Here is a 9635-nt window from a genome sequence, read left to right on the forward strand (position 1 = left end):
GTTTCTCATTGTTCTTCCTCGTATAAAGGTCAGGTAGTGAGCTCCTAAACACAAACTTCAATTAATTGAATACCTTTGAGACAATTGCTTACTTGTACTTACTACATTTGATTTGAAAAGTTAACTAATGAAAAGAAATTGAAAAGAAATTGAAGTAAACCAATTTTAACTAATCAGTTACTTTTAGATATAGTATCTGGTGCGGAATAATGATATTTAGCAAATTATTACATTACGAACAAATTAAATGAAAGAATACTTTAAATTTATTAGACATCGAAATCGATTTCTACGATACGGAAGAGTTTGATCATATTTATTAATCGATTTTTATTGGTTTGCTAGCTGACCCGGCAGACTTCGTAGTGCCTCAATCAATAAATAAAAGACCTAAACTTTTGTATAAACTTAAAACAAACAAAAGGAATCCGTCTGACGGGAGACACATCAAAGGAAAAACAAAATTGTTATTTTTATTTAATTCCGAGCATTTTCATAGTTATCTACCTTTTAAACCTTCTCTAGACTTCCACAAATATTTAATTCAAGACCAAAATTATCCAAATCGATTCAACCGTTCGCGAGTGCCTTATCGTTGCCGCTGCTGACTACTCCCCGAATCTTGATCACACGGGAACCAACCACCGTCGATGCCTAAAAACGTCCTTAGCGATCCATCGGCTCCAATAACTCTTGCATTAGACCCATTCAGCTCTAACAGTAGGAGCAGGCTTAGGGACCCCGGTAACTGTACTGCAACCTAGCCCATGTATCAGCACGCTGAGTTTCTTGCAGGATCTTCTGAGCGGGTCGCGGTTCCGATCGGGTAGTACACTAATTTGTGTTATTAGGTCTCCTTTGGAGGCGCTCGGGCAGCTGTTAGCAAATCCCACCCCTCCTGGCTGAGCTTTGTCCTGCACCTGTCTTGGTGAAACTGGAAAGGCATCCGAGCCACCATTAATCCCTCATTCATAAAAAAAGCTTCATGCCATTACCATTTATTTATCATATAATTTGAGCTTTGAATGTAATAGAAGAATTTGTAGATTTTATAAATTTTATCATAAGCTTAACACAAAATAGGAACTAACGGGATAGGCACTTTTCACGGCCTTACGAGCGACTTCTTCGATGAACACGGCATATCAATAAAATAAAAATCGAGCCCGCAAAATTAATAATTATTCGTAGTTACTGGTAGGTGTAACGTGTTATAAGTGCGCCGGGTTAGTACCAGTATCCTGCCTATCTCCGCATCGAAGCCATTTGCCGTTTAAAGGATGAGATGCCTGTTTAAATTAAGGCTAAGTTAAATTGAGACACCGACCACATATCTCAGGGTGGGCAGCGGCATTCACATTCAACACCACATGAGCCGCGAACTCGTTTACTCATTTATCTCGAAAAATAATCTAAAAAGGTTCGTTCACATTCAAATCGTATCGGTAACTTATCACGACATCTTATGAAATAAACACATAGATAAAAATCTTGCAATTAAATATCGTTTTCATCAATTATGACTGACTTGGCCGTGAAGTAGTTCGCGACCATATTGCGCCGAGGGTCGTAGGTTCGATTCCCACATCGGGCAAAGATTCGTGTGATTAACAGGTCTGTTTGCTCTTGGTCCAGGTGCTTATTACCTATACATTATTACCTATATAACACATATGAGTATAGTATGACACATATTAAACACATATGAGTATCTTTATTAGTCTCTGATACCCTTAACACGGGGAATCCTAAATTGGGTTCGGATAACCGTGCCTGACTTGTTCCCAGTTATTATTATTATTATCAATAATTACTGTCCGAAATATTTCAGTTATACAAAACTTGTATTACGTACTACAAAATTTAGTAAGATAAAAAGGTATTATCTATATATTAATACGTGAAGCAAAAACTTTGTATCCCTTTTTACGAAAACTGCGATCCTCGCCGAATCCGTCGCTTGCAACGAAGGGCTCGGCGAGTAAATTAACCCACAGACAAAGCCCATTGAGTTTCTCGCCGGATCTTCTCAGTGGGTCTCGTCTCCGATCAGGTAGTAGATTCTGCGAATCACTGCTCTTGCTACGGCCATTGTTAGCAACACCTCCGGCTTGAGCTCCGAGAGCTCACCTACACGCTAGGGTTAGGCTGATATAGACTCGCAAGGCTATCAGTATAGGTAGGGAAAAAAAGCACCGACCCATAAGGACTTACAATACGTTCCATCACAAATAAGAAGTTAAGAACTATTTAAGTTACCTCTAAAATTTTAAATTGAAAGCAATACATGGGGTTAATAATAACGCTCACTTCAAGTACAGTGGACAAAGACTTTTAATCGGAATTTAATTTTATTTTCTTTTGACTATCCTTTTATAAATTTTAGATACTAAGAACATGGAATTTTGTTGTTATGTACGTAAACGACTATTTACTAGATTTATAGTTACGTTTTCTACAGTAGTTGCACAATATTCGTCTTAGCAAGAGCAAACTGCGCGGACGGAGGAGTATGAAATTTTTAACACTTATAGAAAATATAGAGAAGAAGTGCACAATGCTAATATTTTTTTTAAATAATGCATAAAAGATACATTAAATCAATAAAGAAAACATTACACACACTACATACCATGTATTTGACGCAACACGCATGCATACTATTTATTGTCAAACTTTTTTTCTTGACGTCTGTTGTCAAATTGAGAATAGATTAAATATTGTTTGTCTTTGTTAATATTTTTTATAGAGTAGCCTTGGCGAAATTTGTGATTATAGAAGTATAAAATACAATCATAATAGTGTACAAACTTACAATTCCAATTAATTATAGTCGAATTTCGACTACTGCGGGACCTCTAGTAATTAAAAAATGTGCAAATACTTGAGAACTCTCATTTCTGTAAAACATCAAAATGACTTAAGCATTGATGTTCCGTCGACGGTAAACTTAAATTTCCGTTTCGTCGCCATTATGATCTTAGTAATCTCAGTGTTACAAACTAGTAGACAAGTGATTTGACGCCTTTGAATATTTATTAACAATATCTGTGTTAAACGATTTGTATAAACGTTAATAGTATCTTCGATTCGATCCTGTAAGACTATAATCTACTTTTTGAATTTCGTATTGATTATATTGAAGCCCTCATGGACTAAATGATAAGACGTTCATAAAAAAAATGTATTAAATCTAACTAAAATTAGAATGTTCCGTTTATTTTGTAAAATTGAGATTTCTAAATTATTGCCGAGAATATGAAATTTAACTATTCGCAATAACAAGTAATTTCCAAATAAAAAATTAAAAAACTCATTTCATTAACTCAAACATTAAAATTTTGATTAATTTGGTAATCTAAGACGAACGAAATTTTTAACAGTAACATTAAATACACCGTGATGTCGATAATGCTTAGAATTCGTCACAGCTTACAATACAATACAATCTTACAAAACAGTTATGTAAACTTTACAAACTTCTTGATCGCAGTAGCTAGTTTAGAAGCAAAAACAATTAATAAATTAGCGATTTACACAATGTAACGTTAATTAACAATAGATAAATATTAGATTATTAAGAGCTAATATTAACATAAGTATATACTGGTAGAAGGCATATGTACATACATATACCTAAAAAAATTTTTAAATAGCCCATTTTCATTATCAGTAATTGTATTCCTCAAAGTATACATTACTTTTTAATAAAACTAGTATATTTTCTAGATAACAATCAATTACACTTAACAATTAATCAAATATGGCATTATATAATAAAAATTTTAAGATAAAAAGATTAATCCAACTTTATGCTATATTCAAAGTCCGTAACCAACTTTCAAATGTAGGACCTACAATTTTGGTTCCTTCCATTCCGAGACCGAATGGAGGACTTCCAGAAGTTCTTAGGTAGTACAAACCTCTCGATGTTGTTGAAGAACCATATCCTAGGACAGCATACATGTTTTTTTCACAGGCATTTGCTTCAAAATGCTTCCAACTTTGACATCTGATACCCACAAAAGATTTAGGTGTGGTAACACTCTCTGTATAGACTTGGGCTGCACGTAAATGACTGCAGGATGGCATCATACAACCGGGTTGATTAGGTCCACCACCGTTAATATAAAAGTCTGCGTGTCCAAGAGGTTCAATGATTCCTTGAACTAATCTATTAGAATGCAAAACATCAACATAAAGAGCATCACTTTTATCTAATCTTTGATCACTATAAGCATGTGAAAAACATGGCCCTGCAGGATCTAGTCCAGTTATGCGTCCTATAGAGCGCCGTTTATACAGTCGGAAATATTTACCCGCCCAACCAGCTATGTGTGCACCTAGACTAATTCCCAAAAGATGGAAATCATCAGCATTCGCCCCAAAATTCTCTAAATTAGCCAATAAATTAGCTAATCTTTTACCTATGAGACGAGCATTGTGAACGCAAGTAATGTATCGTTTATTCATCATGTCTTCTGCATCGACCAAAAATACGTTAAACATCCCTTTCGAATTGTACGATTTTGCAAGTTCCAAGGGAACAGCCGATTGTGAACTGTCTTTGTAACCATGAATAATAATTTTAACTTGTTTCGTGATATCGAACATGGCCGGTTTTGTTAAATTGACAAATGCTTCATTAATAGGAAAAGTTCTCATTGTGCTTCCATCTAATTGGATTATTTTTAACGTCCTTATCATGTCTACTTGTGTTAGCGAAACGCTATGGCTTAAATCCATGATTGCTCTACCTGCAAATTACAAAACACTGTAGTAAACATTGCACATAAACCTCATTGACATAGATTAATAATAAAAATAACCACTCACATGCACCGGATAATCTGACGTAAATGTTCTCCACGAAGCTTAGCTCAGGTTCTGAACGGCGCACTGTATTCAGGGTGGCACCTTGTGCCATGACCATAAAGTGAACAGCTATCAGCACGATTACCCTATGTCGGCACATGGCATAAGCCCTCCGCCGCGGACACGGTCACTGTGTCACTGTCTGCAAAGAGAGAAAGGTCCGTCTCGTGTAAGCAGCAAGGCACAATCATTGGGAGGGGGCTATCTGGTACAAATAACGTGCACCGCACACGCCGTCACAAGGCCACTGACCGTTTTACTCCAATTTACTATCAACAATCGCCAAACGCCTGTTGAAGCGTGTGCTCTTGCTAAGACGAATATTGTGCAACTACTGTAGAAAACGTAACTATAAATCTAGTAAATAGTCGTTTACGTACATAACAACAAAATTCCATGTTCTTAGTATCTAAAATTTATAAAAGGATAGTCAAAAGAAAATAAAATTAAATTCCGATTAAAAGTCTTTGTCCACTGTACTTGAAGTGAGCGTTATTATTAACCCCATGTATTGCTTTCAATTTAAAAATTTTTAAGTAGCTTAAATAGTTCTTAACTTCTTATTTGTGATGGAAGGTATTGTAAGTCCTTATGGGTCGGTGGTCCCACGGGCTGAAAGAGGGAGAAAAGACTACAGAGCAACTGCTTAAAAATACTAAGGAAGTATTTTTGAAAACATTAAATATAAATATTCAAGATTGTGAAATAAACAAGATTTATCGTATAGGGAAAGAAATCAAAGGTAACAAACCTAGGCCGACACTCTTATCCTTTGTTAGTGGATTGAAAAAAAACGAGATATTAAGGAATAAGAAGAAGTCGAAGGAAATAACATTCACAGAAGACTACTCTAAAGATATTTTAGAAAAGAGGAAAGCACTAATACCACAATTAACAGAAGAAAGAAATAAAGGCAAAATCGCTTACCTAAAATACGATCAACTCATAATAAAGGAAAAATCAAACACATATTATGAGAAAAGAAAAAGGGAGGTATCTACTTCTCCGCAATACTCTCAGCCAAAAAAACAACAAATTTCATCTTCATCGAAGGAGATAGTGAACGTATATGACATGATGAGAGCTAGGTCCAACTCTCTTACCTCTACAACCTGTTCAAGAGACAAAAAATCATAGCAATTGGATATCGGCGAACGGAATCAAAAAACAATCTGTAAACAACTTTACAAATCAATAATGGCAAACAACCCTCCCCCAAGCCGGCTGGTCCCCGTGGGGGAAAAAGACTACAACCCTCCAGCAAAAATTAACATTAATAATACAACTAATGCAACCAAAACAACTGGCATAACAAAACCACTACAACCAACCCTCAAAATTGGAACATTAAATGTAAGATCACTAGCTACAACAAAAAGCTTTATAGAACTAACGTATATGTTGCAACAAATAAAAATCGATATACTTGGCTTAGCAGAAGTTAGAAGAATGGGGTATGCAATTGAAGAACATGAAAATTATATATTTTGTTACAAAGGTGAAACACTCGGCCAATATGGAGTTTATTAAAAAATAAACAAAAAACACAAGAATAACTTTGTCAGTTTTTCAGCGTTCTCAGAACGAGTCGCTCTATTGAAAATAAAATGCAACAACCAACTGCTTTCAATAATACAAGTATATGCACCCACTGAAAAAGCTACAGATGAGGAGATCAACTCGTTCTACACAACTCTACAGATAGCGCATAGTCACACAGGAGAAAGCGTATTCTTAATCGGTGATTTTAATGCAAAAGTTGGCCAACTGAAAACTGAAGACAGTGAAAACTTTGTTATGGGAAAATTCGGTTACGGAAATAGAAATGAAAGAGGAGAAAAACTAATTCAATACGCACTGGAACATAAGCTGTCAATTATGAACTCCTTTTTTAAGGCTCGAAAAAACCGCAAATGGACTTGGCTCTCCCCTTGTGGTAAAATAAAAAATGAAATTGACTTTATACTGTCAAACCACCCCAAAAGGATTAGAAACATAGAAGTACTACATGGCTTTGGATTTAGATCTGATCATCGCTTAGTTAGAGCTACGTACACGCTAGAACAAGGTAAGAAGAGCAGAATATCATTTAATACACAACCTAAGCTACTAAGGACAAATGAGGATACATCTTCATACTTAAAAAACCTTGAGATCAATATACGTCAACTGGAAACATACCAAGAAGAAGATATTCAACCTTTTTACAACAAACTAGCTAACATCATCAACACCAGCCTTGCTTGCAGATCAAAAAATAAAGAACAAAAAATGATTAATAAAATACTTAGCGAGTCTACAAAAACTTTTCTCACAAGACGAACGGAACTGCTAAAAATAAAACAAAAAACGAAAGAAATGAAGGAAGAACTAAGCACACTATTTAAAACTACAAGTAAGGCAATAGATAAAGACTACAAAGAATATAGACATAAAAATCATTGAAAATAACCTAAACGAATACAGAAGTACGAAAAAAGCCTATAAGAAATTGAGCACACACAAAAATTGGATTCAGAACTTAAAATCTAAATCAGAAGAAACGAAAACCAGAAATGATATCATGAACTGCGCCACAAACTTCTACAGAGAATTATATTCCGAATCGATTTCTTGTATTACTACAGTCGAAGCAGCAATAGCAAACTCTCAAAACACGAATGAATTGCCACCAGTAGATGAGAAGGAAGTCATAAAACATATCAGCAAACTTAGACCACATAAAAGCCCTGGTCCTGACGGCATACAAAATGAAGCACTGAAAGCTGGCGCTATCCTACTAAGTCGGCCACTTATGTATTTATTCAACAAGGTTCTGAACATAGGCCAAGTACCGATCCAATGGAAAAGATCTGATATAATCCTTATATACAAGAAAGGAGACCCTCAAGATATATCTAACTACCGCCCGATTAGTCTTCTTTCAAGTGTATACAAACTGTTCACGTCAATACTACAAAGCCGGCTGAGCCCGCAGATAGATAACTATATGCCAGTAGAACAAGCAGGGTTTCGTTCTGGATTTTCTACAACGGATCATATACAAGTTTTACAACAAGTAATGGAGAAATACAAGGAATTCAACAAGCCACTTTACATTGCTTTCATTGACTACGCCAAAGCGTTTGATACGATCTCTCATGATGCTATTTGGGAAGCGCTGAGTAAATGCTTCATAAACGAAAACTATGTAAGAGTACTGAAAGACATTTACGAAGGTAGCGTAAGCCAAATCAAACTGGAGACGCGAGGTCCTGATATACCGATCCGTAGAGGCGTAAGACAAGGAGACCCTCTCTCACCTAAGCTGTTCATAATGGTACTACAACACGTTTTTGATAATCTTAACTGGCAGGCGGAAGGGATTAGAATTAACAAAGATCGGCTTACACACCTCAGATTCGCAGACGATATTGTCTTATTTTCTGAAACAAGCAAAGGATTAGAAAGAATGATAACAAGTTTAAATGAAGAAAGCGAAAAGGTGGGCCTCAAAATGAACGAAAATAAAACAAAAATAGTTACTAATGATTACATTAACGCCATATACTTGAAAGGAAAGCCGCTTGAATATGTGAGCAATTACATATACCTGGGAAAACAACTATCATTCGATGACAAAAATGAAGAACTAGAGGTGGAGCGGCGTATCAACATGAGTTGGAAAAAGTTTTGGTCCTTAAAGGAAATCTTGAAAGGGGAATTCCCCCTTTACCTAAAGAAAATTGTGTTGGATACCTGTGTCCTACCTACTCTTACATACGGATGCCAAACGTGGACATTCAGCACCAAAACAAAAAATAAACTAATAACATGTCAAAAAGCAATGGAAGGAAGCGTACTAAAAATAAGAAAAATACAAAAAGTAAAAAGCGAAAAAATTAGACAAAAAACTAAAGTTATAGATGCCTTACAATATGCTTTAAAACAGAAATAGCAGTGGGCAGGACATATAGCAAGACGCACAGACAAAAGATGGACATTACAGACAACTATGTGGAAAGGACCAAGAGGAAAAAGAAGAAGAGGGCGCCCTAGAAAAAGATGGATAGACGATATAAAAGCGATAGCAGGAAGCGATTGGATAAGGAAAGCCATGGACAAAGTGATTTGGAAGAAGCTGGAGGAGGCCTTTACCCGAGAAGGGGTTCCGATCATTGATACAGGAGAAAGCAACGTTAGCGAATAAAAGAAAATTAAAGAAATTCTACCCTACTATATTTAGATATTAAATCGCATGTAATATATTATCATTATGGATTGGAAATAAACAGGCTTTATTATTATTATTATTATTATTATGGGTCGGTGCTTTTTTTCCCTACCTATACTGATAGCCTTGCGAGTCTATATCAGCCTAACCCTAGCGTGTAGGTGAGCTCTCGGAGCTCAAGCCGGAGGTGTTGCTAACAATGGTCGTAGCAAGAGCAGTGATTCGCAGAATCTACTACCGGATCGGAGACAAGACCCACTGAGAAGATCCGGCGAGAAACTCAATGGGCTTTGTCTGTGGGTTAATTTACTCGCCGAGCCCTTCGTTGCAAGCGACGGATTCGGCGAGGATCGTGACCAAGGTCTGTGCTACTATTCTCATACAGAATCAGTTATGCGTTCCGATTCGAAGAGTTCAAAAAGCCGTTATACAGAAACAAAATTACGATATGTCTCAAGGTGAGCGCGTAAATTTACAATCTGATATCTATGGACTTAATTTTAGGGTATCATGAACTCGTCCACAAAAAAATAAACCAAACGTACAT

The 9635-nt window shown here is 36.1% G+C and overlaps 3 protein-coding genes across 3 annotated transcripts; 2 read left to right on the forward strand and 1 right to left on the reverse strand.

The window, feature by feature from the left end:
* Positions 1–2310: 2310 nt before the first annotated feature.
* On the reverse strand, positions 2311–5059 carry LOC101735967 (pancreatic lipase-related protein 2). The gene is made up of 2 exons (XM_012691609.4): positions 4837–5059; positions 2311–4757 (listed from the first exon to the last, which is right to left on the reverse strand). The coding sequence occupies exons 1-2, from the start codon at positions 4973–4975 to the stop codon at positions 3811–3813; spliced, it is 1086 nt and encodes a 361-aa protein (XP_012547063.1). The 5' UTR covers positions 4976–5059; the 3' UTR covers positions 2311–3810.
* Positions 5060–5466: 407 nt separating this feature from the next.
* LOC119630324 (uncharacterized) lies at positions 5467–6012 on the forward strand. The gene has a single exon (XM_038019329.1). The coding sequence runs from the start codon at positions 5467–5469 to the stop codon at positions 6010–6012; it is 546 nt and encodes a 181-aa protein (XP_037875257.1).
* A 60-nt stretch (positions 6013–6072) lies between these two features.
* On the forward strand, positions 6073–7320 carry LOC134201163 (craniofacial development protein 2-like). Its single transcript, XM_062675483.1, has 2 exons — positions 6073–6329; positions 6441–7320. Exons 1-2 carry the CDS (start codon positions 6073–6075, stop codon positions 7318–7320), a joined length of 1137 nt encoding a protein of 378 aa, XP_062531467.1.
* The last annotated feature ends 2315 nt before the right edge of the window (positions 7321–9635 follow it).

Source organism: Bombyx mori, chromosome 23 (genome assembly GCF_030269925.1).
Source record: "Bombyx mori chromosome 23, ASM3026992v2".
Lineage (NCBI taxonomy): Eukaryota > Metazoa > Arthropoda > Insecta > Lepidoptera > Bombycidae > Bombyx > Bombyx mori.

Bases quoted from the DNA above. Each gene is read 5' to 3' on its own strand.
- LOC119630324 (XM_038019329.1), top strand. From the start codon at position 5,467: ATGGGTCGGTGGTCCCACGGGCTGAAAGAGGGAGAAAAGACTACAGAG.
- LOC101735967 (XM_012691609.4), bottom strand. From the start codon at position 4,975: ATGTGCCGACATAGGGTAATCGTGCTGATAGCTGTTCACTTTATGGTC. The intron at 4,758-4,836 runs GTGAGTGGTTAT...TGTAATTTGCAG, and splicing joins CGTCAGATTATCCGGTGCAT to GTAGAGCAATCATGGATTTA.
- LOC134201163 (XM_062675483.1), top strand. From the start codon at position 6,073: ATGGCAAACAACCCTCCCCCAAGCCGGCTGGTCCCCGTGGGGGAAAAA. The intron at 6,330-6,440 runs GTATGCAATTGA...TAACTTTGTCAG, and splicing joins GCAGAAGTTAGAAGAATGGG to TTTTTCAGCGTTCTCAGAAC.